Genomic DNA, 13,836 nt, shown 5'->3' on the forward strand with positions numbered 1-13,836 from the left:
GCCAGGACTCTCCTCTTCGGGTTCTTGGGGGATGTTGCTAACTCCGGGTCCGATAACAGGCAACCCACCCGTAGTAGATGGGCACGGTGTGAGGTCTTGCAGCAAGCTATCAGATACGGTACATTTCTCGGCTTTTAAAAAAATGCTATGCGTCGCCAGGCGTTTCGTCAGATTCGAGGAGTTACCTCCTTTGCACAGTATCACCTTAAAGCACTTGTTGCAGGCTGCTGAGTTTGCATCTTTTGCTGTGAAGTACAGCCAGACTTTTGACCGCTTCGCCTTGGGTATTTTTAATCTGTAGCTGTGCTCCAAAAGAACGTACGTACCTGGACCCGCCTACTATCCTCGGAAACGTAAAATGATTGGCTAGAATTCAAAGTGTGTGACATCTCAGGGGGAAAAAAAGCACCGAAATGTGCATTGCTTTTCAGTCTGGTTACTACCGTTTAGGTTTACTGACCCGAGGACTGGTCTCAGACTGCCTGGAAATCTCTGGTCAGCAGGTAAAACTTGTGCATTGGACAGTGGGGGTTTGGGGTTGCTGACTATTATCATATGAAATCATTAATTGTTAATGTAGCAAATTTTCAAAGAAGCCGCTGGACCTAAAACCTCTTTTTTCATTACTTTGATCAGCGGCAGATTGCTGTGGGTACCCGAAGTTTGCAGGGAAGACGCCAAGTGATAGTGAAACAATGAAAAGTGTGAGACAAACCAGAAATTGAGACTGTTAGCCTTGAAAGCAAATGTTGTGCTTTACAACAGAAACCAACACTTTAATCAAAAAGCGCAACTTGTACTCCGAAGAGAGACAATCTCTGTTTCTGGTTTGAGTTGCAACTTTCAAAGTTTTACCACTGTGAATAGTTGACAAGTGTTTGCAGACAAATCTGCAGCAATTTGCAAGCAACTAAAGCAATTGCAAAGAGATTCTTAGGGCACCACTAAATACCTCTTTATCACCAATTTCTCTTATCAAACAATCAGGAAATATTGAGCAGGGGGTCTCGGATTAGTCTCTTACCTGTGTGACTGAGGCCTGGTACTGACTTTCTGTTGTCTTCTGGATATTGTTGGGTTTTGTTTTGTTTTTTCCTTTTTTAGGGGATCTTCGCCTGGATTAAAATAGTCCATAGCTCCAACCAGTGGGCTGTATTTTGCCTAAGTGCAAGGTATGGGCATACCTGTCGCCCTTTATTTGATTTTGGTGGCTAGCAGAATGTAACAGAAATAACTGCAGTGGTGATGAGATCTGCTCAAGGACAAGTGTGTTCATTACAGGTTTAACCACAAGCGCCTCCACTGAAGTCTCTGGAAGGTGCAAACGTGAGTGTGAATGTCTGTCTGTCTCTATGTGTTAGACCCTTGACGGATTCTACACATGCTGTTGTTAATTTGGAAAATGCTTCAAAATATCTCATAATTAATTGCCAGGTTACATTTCAAGATGGCTGCCAAGTGTCAAAACTTGCATATGTTGTTGTTGTCTTTGAGCTGCTGTCATTCAGATCCAACACTCAGGGCCTGTGGGTGTCCTTCAGAGCATTAAAATTCATTATACAGTTTATGAAAAAAAATCTATAATACAAGAAGCTCATCCTCTGGGGAACACAGAAGCTTCTACTCAAATATATTTTCTTTGTATGTGTGCAGCGAGAATTTTGAGTGAGTGTAAAACCTTAGACTGCTAGAGAAAGGCCCAGGTGTGTTCATTACAGGTTTAACCACAAAAAAAGTTTTAAGTGCAGTATTTTCTTTTTGCGTCTCTGAAGAGCAAATCTCTGATTCTGACTGGTAGCAGCAGCAGCTCTGTCTGTTTTCTCTGCCCTGCTGGGTTTTCTGTTTTAATATCTCGAGTCAAGTTGTTTCTTTCCCTCTGAATCTTTCTGTCTTGCTAGTCTTGGGTTAGAGCAGTCTGGTATTTCACCATGTAAGGCTGCAGAGCTGCACCACTCTAGGGATTTAAAAAAAAAAAAAAGGAGGAAACTATTTTCCTAGCGTAAGAGATTTTATAATTACTTTTCAGCTGGACATAAAGGCTCTGTGTGCTCATGAAGGCAAGACAGAACGTGATGACAATGAAAATTAAGTGCAGAGACACTTAATCTACCAGATAAACGCAAATATTTATCATCACTTTCAAAGGACTTTACATAACAGGAGAGAAGTGATTATTTTTGCCAAGAGTGTTATTTTTAGACTTCCAGTGACAGCAGTGGGCTCGGTTTTAGGAGTGTTCCCACTCCCACACTTCCACACCTGGAGGCTGTCCAGTGCAGCAGGAGCTGGATCTGTCCACAGCTGAAGAGCTTTCTCAGATGTGCGACAGCCTCGCTCAAGAGCACCTTGGAGCTGCAACTGATTTGTGCATTCCAGACTTAGATTTATCCCTTCAGTCCTGGCATCAAACAAACACAAAGACACGATGAGCTCTAACCCTCAGTCGGCTACTGGCACCTCACCACTGCCTGCAGATTATCAGCAGTAATATTCTGCTGCCAAAAATCTGTCTATACCAAGCGTATGTCAAATATATTTCACATTAATACATCAGCTTGATACCAAATTCTTTTTTGTCCTACATGTGCCAAAGTCGGTCAGTCGACTAGATCAATACTGACTTTTTAGAGCAATTACTGATAGATTTTTAGTTAGTAGTTTGAAATCTACCTTTATGGCAACTTCAACAACTCTAAAAAGACAATCTGCACTGTATCTCTCATTCCTCTAACTACATAGTTATTGGAAAAAATACCTTTTAGGCTTCAATTTTAGTGTTGCTGGCAGGGGTTAATTCATCTGTCCTTGATTTCATGAGCGTTACTGCTATAGGCTATCCAAACGTGATAGTCTGTCAAGTGTTTGGACACCTTTAAAATTCAGGTGATCGAATATAACCCAAGAAAATTGAATGTATTGATTTCCATATTACTTTGTGCCATTATAGTTTTGACAACCAGCCCTGTTTATCTATCCACAGCTGCTGGACAGTGCATTATCATCTGGCTACTGGCTTTGAAAAACAATCAGCTCTTCTGAAAATTTCCCGTCACCGTTGCGGTCAGCGCAGCCGGTTTCTCCACCTGATATTTCCCAGACTGCCTTTTGGAGATGACAGTCATAATTTTTGACTGTTTGACAAGTTTTCTCCACTGTTACGAAATCGGGGTCACCAAAAGTTTTCATCCAAGGTAGCAAAGGATGTCACAGGTGCCTCCAGACAGTCCTGCAGGTTAAATGGTTCTAACGAAAGACTTTCAGAGGTTACTATCCCCGCATGACTCACGACAAGCAGGCTTAAGAACAATCTGTTGTTTTTAATCTGCACATTCAACAACATCTGGACACATTTAGTCCCAGGATAAATGGCTAATTTTGGATTTCAGAATGTATCAGGAAATAATGTCCCAAGTACAGCACGTCCACTACTCCTTAGATTTAATTTCAGTCTGTTTTCTTGCTAAACTTCCTTTTCTTATGATTTTGTGCACAACAAATTCTTCTTCATCCGAACAGTTCTGACTGTGCTTTTGACTCTCGGCTAATATTATTTTATTATTATGTTAATTTTCTATTTACAAATGTTCCTGAAACAGTGGCGCTGTCTCCCAGAGGGAGGATCAAGGTTCCACTTCATGTTTGGGAAAAATACAGCTGTCATAAAAGATAGAACTATCTGCTTACCCGTGTTCTTGGACTGTTTGAAGTGTGTATCCGTGTGGAGTAGAGACCAGCAACATCAACAAAGCAGACTTCCCAGTACGTGACTGACAGCCTGTTTACATGCTGATTCCCCATATAAGGCAGATGCAATGCTTTCTGGGCCACAGCAGGGGGGTTATTTTTACTTTTTACAGACTTCTTTTTGAAACCTTGTCTCGACTGATTTCTCCAAAGTGGAGGATGCTGTCCAGGACTTCACACACTTCGTAAACACATACACAAAATGATAAAAATAGTTTTTTTTAATGAAATTCATATAATGTCAGGTAGTCCCAACTTCACAGCTAACAAATTTAAAATAGCTTCAAAATGAATGGATCTGATAAGCAGACTAGCTTTCACAAGTATTACTGTGACACGTTAAATTCACATCCAGGCAAACAAATCTGTTTTTTGTTCTCCACCAGCTGCAAAAGACAGAGTTAGCGAGTTAAGCAATAGAAGAGAAATAACTTTCCCGTGGCTGCTTCAACAATTTCAAGGTCCTGGAGGATCAATACCCGGGCTCTTCAATGATGTGGTCATGGCCAAATGTATACTATAAATTTAGAGGTGTCATCAGCTGTTCAAAAGTACAACACATGTGCCAAGTGTATATCAGGCTGCCAGGATAATGAAGACAATAGGGATGGTCTAGGTGTGGTATTTGATCGGAAGCCAGATTTCAAGTGATCGCAGGGACGTGTTTGGCCCCTCCCAGCAGCCACGTCATTAATGCATTAAACAAAGGATAAAATGGCATGGCAGTAACACATAAAGCATCTCTTTCTTCTCAGATGGGCACAGTGCATCAGTACTGGTGTCTTTCTAAAGCAGGCTTCCACATTTCCCAAAAAATTTTCCCAGAAAAGAAATCTGCTCTAGGAGTGTGGCTAATACGTTAGCCATTCAGCCCAGAGAGCTTAAGAGCATTACCATGCTTTCCCTGAAAACTCTTAAATGAACAGTAATACTGGATCTATTACGGAGCCAGAAACAAAAAATACTGTAACGTCTGTGTATATGACTGAGTTGTTTTAAACGAGGGAATGACCTCACAATCTCAGCTTTCAGAACTCTCACCCAAACTTGAACCCTGAAATGCAGCAGTACGTGCCGGTGGCTGCATGTATAATTCAGAAGCCCTAATACAAATTTGGTATCCCCACTCTCTTGAAATCTTTGCTGGGATGTCCTGCCTCTTTCTCTCTCTCTCTCCTTTATTTCTCCCCTCCCTCCCTCCCTCTCCATCTCTCACTGTGTTTACAGCCTTGGAGAGGACAGCATATCTGACATTTCTCTCTCAAACTCCAACCAGCTCTCTTCTCATCTGACAGGTAAGAGCCAGCATCCTCTGAGCTGCTCCTTAGGAAGGCTGACAGAGAGTCGATGATGATAAATGATGATACAGACAGGATAAAAGCCCAGTAGGGTGGATCTTGTGATAAGAAGAGTCATTAAAACGTATTATTATTGGTAGCTGAGATTAGTTATTTGAGTCAGGTACTTAACTGGTTGGGGACATAAAGGACATTTGTACTTGCAGAAGTTAAACGGTTACAGGAGATGTTTGATGTTAAGATATTAAGGAGCACGATGTGAATCACTGCTTCTTATAAAGTCACTGCTCACTTACAGTAAATAAAGCTTTGTAGAAAGAAGCAGGGGAACAGGGACTGGGCTAAAACTCCCAGAGGGATAAACACTCATCCCAGCTTCTTACATTCCTATCTCAAACACATGATTTCATTTAAAAGCACTCAGGAGTCAAATCAACTCTATCTTAATAATACTTAATGCTACAGTACGATATACAATATTTCCCAGTGTGGTCCAGGAGAATTCACTGTATTTCTTTTTTCTTTGTTTTTGCTCCATTTGATAATCTTATTCTATTTCTAGATGCCTTTCCATTAAAAAATAATAAGAGGAAGATTTTTAAGCTACTTTTAGATGTATCTTTACTTCACAATGACCTCTCAAGGAGATACGGTACATGGAGCGAGTTACGCATAAAAAGGCAACACTAGAAAGAAGAGGGTGGTAAGATTTTCTTTCTGACATGTGACAAATACAAAAAACAGTTGGTAAAAAAGAAATAAATTATATTTAAGACTGTGAAACTAACTATGTTTATATCATGCTATACAATGCAATTTTACACATGTATATATTGTTACATATGTATATTTATGATAAAGTCCTTAAATTTTTTGACATTATGTTGTTGTTTTAATAGACCTATAATTACGCCTATATTCAGACACTATATCTATTTAATGTTTTAGAGTAATATATATATATGCCCCCAAATTTAAAGTGATTTATGTGAGGTATTGGCTCCCAACAGCTGCTATCAAAGAGTGGGCGCAGCTAGCCATGACCCAATTAGAGTAGCAGGTCAACATCAGTAAGCCTATGCATCTGTCTAACCTACATACTTCACAGCTGTCAATCATTTTCTAAGAGGAAATGCCAACCAGCTACCTCTCTTGCAAGTGCTGACATTGATTGCAAAGACAAAAAGCATCGCTAATGACTTATTTTTAGCGTCACTTTAGACTCTAAAGTGGGCAGAAAGTGGCGTGCGTGTACCTGCGCGATCTGGCACACAGCGACAAAACTCACAGGAGAAAAATTTCAGTTTATTTATAAACTATTTCCATCTCTAAAAACTTTATTACCAGTAACATCAGCACCATTATTTTCCACTTCTGTGTTGGTCACACTGGAGAAATCTAATGCTTGGCAAGAACAGCTAACAACAGCTGATTGTGTTTATAGGACAATGCGGTCCTTTCAGCAGCCCAGAGGAGCAATCTGCACTTTAACGGTGATAATCTAAAAATAAAAACAGGCTTCTCCTCGAGCTTTGCACGGTAAATACAATCAAATGATTAAATGGACTGTGTTTTTTGCATGAGGCCTATTAGATACATTTTAAAAGTAGCAGCAGAATGAAAACATAGATTCTTCTTGGGTTCATTTCCTAACCTGCTTTACTGAAACTGCAGGAGGAAAAATAATATCACCCAAATGATCTACTGCTTACTTTTTGGGGCCTTCTCCACAGGCTACAGGCTAAGAAGCAAAGTAGGAAAGAGTTTGCTGAAAATAAGAAAATAGATGAATGCACTGCATCAGGGTGTAGGTGTGCCTATGTGGACCAAAAAAGAGGAAAGCTTTATATCTACTGTCAACATTTCATTTTCATTAATTTCATGCAGTGCAAATGAGGGTTATTTGCACTCTAGACACAAGAAAGAAAAGCACAGCCTGGCTGACCAGCCGAGGATGAAGCTGAGCAGCGTTGGCTCGCTTGTTATCAGACACGCGGTGTGCAGACTGACATACAGAGTGAATGTAATTTCACCTCAAAGATCAAACTACAAGCTGCACAAAAATGTCAATTTCTCATATAAAAAGTGAGAAAAGGAGGCACGGAGGAGAGAAAGATGAGTGGAAGGCTCATGACCTCGGGCACAGGATGATTGAGAGGAACAGAGCCGGGCAGGGAAACACCGGGGCGGATGAATATTAATTTCTTTAGGTGTAGTTTGAGCTGCTGTCAGAGGGAAGCCCAGAATACAAACTGTCTGTGCAGAAGACGCACAAGCAAAGATTTTTCTTGATTGCTTCAGTCCAAGCAGTTTGTCTGCAGACCACTAGATGGAGCTGAGGAAATACACAGAGATGTGTAGATTTCATTTTACTGTTTAGTAAAAATTGACATTTTTAGTGATAAATACGAAGTGAAAAAAAAGTTTATTTGGTTTAAAAAAGAAACGCCAAACATAATACTTATTCAGGAGGATTGCACGTGTATTTAAAGAGTTATTTTATAACCTGTATCAACTGTACTCAAAAAGCATAGTTGTGTCAGTCTGAAAGCTTTCTGTCATTGTCACAGTTCTATTTAGCATTATTAGCACTTTGACCTTCAGATCAATCTGCTGACCTTGAAGAAGAGGTCAGAGGTCAAATGTGACAAGACATTTTAAATCTTTATACTGTACTTTTTATATGTTGACTTGTAAGAATCAGTACGTTTTCAGTAAGTTTTAAGGCTTTTTGTTGATTTTCAACCAATAAATCTTTGAGTTGACCTTAAAGACCGCAGTGGACGACATGACCCCGCTCTACACCCATACAACGTTTTACCAGCATGAATACAAAACATTTTGAGGTGTTGTGCTTACAGAAAATACCTCAAAACAATAGCCCTTAACCACAAATAATGAGCTGAAAGAGCGCCACCTGTTTACCCAAACCAAACAGGACTTTCAGCCTGACCCTTTCAGGCCACCCTGAAGCTCCACAGCTGATAAAGTCAAAGGCTACTTCTATGTGGAGCAAAATATTTAGAATCTAATGAGTTTAAAAGTCCAGACTGAACGCAAACGCTCTAAATCATGGGTGTCAAAGATAAGGCCTGAGGACCAGATTTGTCTAAGCACAGACTCAGCACAGACAGATTTCTTTCATTTACTACAGCAGCATTATTTTATCACGTAGATAAAGAGACGTACTGTTGAAACCACTCCTCGTTTATATATGTCAGGGGTTCAATGTGTAGTTAAACCTCTTCACACTGATAGGAAGAGGAGTTTCGCTGGCTGCTTCTGTGAGGTGGAAGAAAAGAAGAAAACTCATAAACAGATGACAGGAAAAGTTCAGCATGATTACTTTCTGATCATTCTTGGTGCATTTGCTCGAGGACATACAGAGACTTTGAAGGATTTATGAGTAACAGTGATTGCTTGTGTTGATTAAACACCATATGTACTCTTTAATCAGGTTAATACGCTGAATTAATGAACTCTGTCAGTACGCCTCCACACACAGGTCATCTAAAGCTAAGACATGACCGTGTACCGGTCGATCACTCCAGAAATCAGACCCCTCAAACCTCCTTCTTCCAGAGCCACTCTACGCTCCACTTCAGTGAGGTCTGAAGCAAGCGAGCTGGAGAGTTAACCCGTGGGGTTTGAGAAACTGTGTGCTCAAATGTCAACATGTGAAGTGATAATGAGTGACTCAGAGGAAGATTACGGGGGTGGAAGGAACAAAAGTGAAATGATTAAAAATAGCCATGGCTGCCTTTTTATTTTTATTTTTACAGACACAAGGAAACAAGATTTTTTTTTTTAATAAAAATGGCACATTAGAGTTTGAAAGTGCAATTCAAGTATCATAAGCATAAGTCATAATATATGCAGTATGGGGCACGTTTCCTTTAGCGCCACCCTGAGGATAAACTTCAAACTTTGCACAGAGGACCTCCAAACTCCTGGATTACCACCCTAACACCTACACCTTCTAGCAGCAAAGCTCTCAGGTTCCTAAGCTGTGTGTAGATTGCTGAGTATTTATTTATTTATTGTCATTGTCAAGAACAATGAAATTGCGTTTGGGGCTTCCATACAACCCCCAAAAAAGAAGAAAATAATAAATACCCCTTAAAACCCAAGTGTACATATTTAACCCAGTGTGACTCCAATGCAATAAGACAATCCTTAGCAATAATGTTCGTAGAAATTCAGACAAAGACCTGAGAAACATGACAAAATACAACAATGCAACCCATTCAATATTATTGTACTGTGAGATATGATATCAGATATGATAGTTATCTATTTAAGAAAGAGGGGGGGGGGGGGCAGGAGGGGGAAGAGAATAAAGATATGATGCACCAATGCAGACCAGTTCATTGCTATTAAGAAGTTGGATATGGTTATTGTCCGTGAGAGGGGGGCAGAGAGTTCAGGAGCCTCACAGCCTGTGGATACAGGCTGTTGGCCAGTCTGGATGTTCTGGCCTGTATAGACCTGTACCTTCTCCCTGAGGGCAGCAGATGGAAAAGGTGGCGCGCAGGGTGATGTTGGTCCCGCAGGATACTGTGCACCCTCCTCAGACAGCGAGTGGGGAAGATATTACTGATCTCTGGCAGACTTGTTCCAATAATTCTGTCAGCTTCTTTCACCACCCGCTGGAGTGCTTGCTGATCGGCCTTGGTGCAGCTGGGGAACCACACTAGAAATCCATACGTCAGAACGCTGCTGATGGCACAGTTGTAGAAGTTCAACATCAGAGATCTGGGAATGTGTGCACTCCGCAGTCTCCTCAGGTAGTAGAGGCGCTGTTGGGCCTTCCGTACAACTGAGGTGATATGGTTGCCCCAGGACAGGTCCTCGGTCACAGTTACCCCCAAGAATTTAAAACTGCTCACCCTCTCCACCGCCTCACTGCCAATGAAGAGAGGCAGATGGTTGTTATGGCCCCTCTTCCGGAAATCTACAATGATCTCCTTGGTCTTTTTGGTGTTTAAGACCAAGTTATTGTCGTGGCACCATGACTCTAGTTGTTGCACCTCTGTCCTATAGTTTGTCTCATCATTGTTGGATATAAGTCCGAGCACTGTAGTGTCATCTGCAAACTTAACAATGAGATTGGACGCGCAGGAGGAAATACAGTCATGGGTGAAGAGAGTGTATAGCAGAGGGCTCAGAACACACCCCTGAGGGGCACCGGTGTTGACCACAAGGGTGGAAGAGGTGTTCTTACCCACTCTGACACTCTGTCTACGGTTAGTGAGGAAGTCCACAATCCAGTTGCACAGAGAGGAGTTAAGTCCCAGTTGGTGGAGTTTGGGACGGAGTTTGTATGGCCGGATGGTATTAAAAGCTGAGCCTCTTTTTGTAATGTGGGATGTAATGTACAATGTACCCAGCAGGGGTGCGCCTGCGTGGATTTTAATCTTGTTAAAAATAGAAAAGAACTTGGCACAGCCGATGCACAAGTGGGAAGATTTTTCTTTTCTTTTTTTTCGCTGTGTGCAGGAGCCTCTAATGCGAGAGCACGGTGACCTTGTCACGGTGCCTCTGATCTGGGGAAAGTCACAGATCAGATGACAAAGGGGGATTTAAGCCAGTGTCGAGAGCCTGCAGCTGCACTGTGTGATGTGCTTTTATTTCCTGCTTACGCACTCTGCTTACAATCTACGACCCCCAGCTGATAGGGATGTAATGACAGAGGGAGGACAAAACATATTATAAAGTCATGAAAAACTTCTTTTGTTTCCTCCTCCCTCTTTGCAAACATGTCCCAGGACTGTGGTCATGACAGTTGTCTTGCCGCCACTCAGACTACACTCCAGCTTAACACATCATCAGGCCTCAGCTGGCGCCTCTTGAGCAACCGTCTTATCATCACACTCTGTAGTGCTGATATGGAAAGGTCACATGAGGGGACGAGGGCCTGGGGTGATTCTGAAATCCCATTTTTCATGTGTGTTTAACAGTCTTTTTTTATTTCGCCACTAGAAAGGAGAAGATAAAGTGACTGCCATCTGACCCGAGCTCATCTCCAGATCAACACCTCCCCCCCATCTCTACAACAACAGGCCCCAGCAGCCTGACCTGAACTCCCTCGCCTCCCAATCGAGCGGATCAAACTGTAACCGGCCTCCATGGAGCGCGTTCAGCACATGACCAAATCGGCCATTCGCCGAGCGTCTCAGATCGAGGTGAACCCGCAGGCCAAGAGGAACCTGCAGGAGCTGTTCGTCAACTTCACCCTCATCCTCATCTGCCTGCTTCTCATCTACATCATCGTCCTGCTGAGCAGCTGAGAGACACGTGCAGAGAGAGAGTTTGGGCAAAGATGAGGGTTTCACTGATACATGCAGATCTATTTTTTAAAAAAGATATGAAGCAATAATATAATTGGCATGTATCAGCTTAACCCCGTTTACCAGCAAGGCGCAGGGAAGGATCACAGAGGCATTGGCCAAACTCTCAACTCACAGCAAAGCTCAAGGGTGATGTGGGAGCTGATCGGGAATCAGCTGCGCTGTTTGTGTCTCAAGGGAACGATCAAAAGTGACCCGACTCCAGCAGTTTGTAACCTTCACCTCTTCCTGCTGCTCATTCAGATTCACACTGTGCTCGCTTGCAGAGGACAGCGACTCCCGCCATGCACGCATAAGCACGAGTAAGTGCAGCGATGCTGAAATATCAATACATCACCAATGTTTGACTTCTATTTCCCACAAGCCTGCCCCCCTTTACTTCCTGTAAACCCCCGCCCAACCCAAACCCCCCAGCAGAAAGATAAACAGGCTGGAAATGTTTTTTTTCCATGAGCGTTTTCACGTCTTTCTTGGTGTGCCGCTGACAGAAACCAGGAAAACACTGAGGTTTCGCTGAGGTTTCCTGAAACTGCTTATTGTTTTAAAAAAAAAGAAGCTTTCAGCAACACAAGTTTAGCAAAAGGTAGCAGGGAGAAAGTCTGAGATGAGCCTCAAAATGTAATGTTGCTGCCCTAGAAAAGCTGCCATGTGTGATGTCCGTTGAGTAGTTGAGTTGTTGCCCCTCTTTATTGGTCCACAGTTACAACAGATGGGCATAGACCCAATCATGGAGGCTACAATTCACTTACATACGCTGCTAAACCTGCTTTCGCCTAACAATGTAAACCTACTGGTTTCACTATCACTGACACTCAGATTTCTTCACTGAGGACGTCTTCAGAAGAGAAGAAGATGAAAAAATTAAAAAATTTGGAATTCTATTGAAATTTCAACCTCTGGCGCCGCCCAGTGGTTAAATCACAAAAGACATGGTGGATCATTTTAAATGTAAAATTATTTTTACCCTGTTTTTCATCAATTCTGCTGAGAAATTTGACACATATCTTAAATATACATGGCATTATTTATAAAATGAAGCTCTGTTATCACTGTCTGAACTAATAATGCTGAGCCAGTCAGCTCACTCCCAAAGGTGCAGCATGTCTGCCATTTTATTCAGTGCGTTACTTACTCTTAATTAACATATATAAACATACTTGATATGATACTTAGGAACGTTTCTAAGTACTGCAGACCTTTAACGAGCGTGTGTGAAGCACAGCCTGAAAGTGACAGTGAAAGGTTTGCTTTACAGGTACATGCAGTCTATACACTATCAGTTGTGAAAGAAAGCTCACTTTGCATGGTGTGATTACACGTAGTGCCACTTTCTTTACTGCAGCTAGACTCTGTTTGTTTTCAGCGCTGGAATAAAATACCTAATTATAAAATCATGTCATTGCTTTTGAAACGTACTATGACTAAAAATGTTTAAAAAAAATGAGATGCACATAGGTGAGTATGAATTAGTTGTTTTTTGTTGTCTTGTATGTACGTTAGAAAAACTTCCACCTGATTTTTAAACTGTGGAACACCAAATAAACTGCATGTCAAAACAATTAAAAGTAGCGTCTGACTTAAGTGAAATCCTTTGTGTTTATCTGTCCGTAGAGTCCATGTGCATACTGTTTTGGTTTTACAGCTCTTTGAACGCCTGCCTACATCCAAGAGCTTGTTTTCTCTTGACCTGCGATCACCAGAACATAGAGAAATCTCCACTGCCACCCACAGCCAAGGGACTATTTACCCAGATGTGAATTGAATTCTATTTAAAAAAAATTTAAATGTTGTTTCATTTACTCATTTATTATAGATGTTCTATTTAGCAAATACTCAGAAATTGAAAAAATGCATTGATTTATCAGTAATGCTTAAAAACACTCATTACATTATTCATTATTATTATTATTATTATTGTGAAAAACAGTCTGCAAGTCTGAAGAAATGTTTGATTTTTAAGCCCCAAAACATATTGAGAATATGCATATTAATGTTTATAGATGGATAATTTCCGTAATAATTTCAGTAATGTTGAAAAATACCTGGGTGAAAAAGCCTTCTGAAAATCTCCTTCGACCAGTTTTCTCTTAGTTGTTTCACCAGTTGTTGTCTTAACTGGATCATAGTTACTTGTAGTGTCAATCAAAAAAACAATAAATCTGAACACCATATGCCGAACAATTGTTTTGAGCATAGTGTTAGCAACAAAATCTGCTAGCTTTTGTCATGGCCACTGAAAAAGACTCTGAAAAAAGTGTTGACATTTAAAAATCTACATATGTAGGTTAAATAACAACTGAAAAATGCTTTGCAGTCTTAAACAAATATAAAAAGACATGTTTATATAAGTAAAAAAGTAAAGAGCAGTTGTCCCCAACTTTTTCTAACCTAGCATACAGTGCATGCTAGCAGCTAGCCAAAGTAAGTTCCTCATTTGGTGGCTT

The 13,836-nt window shown here is 41.1% G+C and overlaps 1 protein-coding gene across 1 annotated transcript; it reads left to right on the forward strand.

Annotated features, from left to right (window-relative positions):
* The first annotated feature begins 4,933 nt into the window (after positions 1–4,933).
* On the forward strand, positions 4,934–12,933 carry pln2 (phospholamban 2). Its single transcript, XM_080877847.1, has 2 exons — positions 4,934–5,039; positions 11,025–12,933. The coding sequence occupies exon 2, from the start codon at positions 11,171–11,173 to the stop codon at positions 11,330–11,332; it is 162 nt and encodes a 53-aa protein (XP_080733973.1). The 5' UTR covers positions 4,934–5,039; positions 11,025–11,170; the 3' UTR covers positions 11,333–12,933.
* The last annotated feature ends 903 nt before the right edge of the window (positions 12,934–13,836 follow it).

Source organism: Rhamphochromis sp. 'chilingali', assembly GCF_963969265.1.
Source record: "Rhamphochromis sp. 'chilingali' genome assembly, chromosome: 3".
Taxonomy (NCBI): domain Eukaryota; kingdom Metazoa; phylum Chordata; class Actinopteri; order Cichliformes; family Cichlidae; genus Rhamphochromis; species Rhamphochromis sp. 'chilingali'.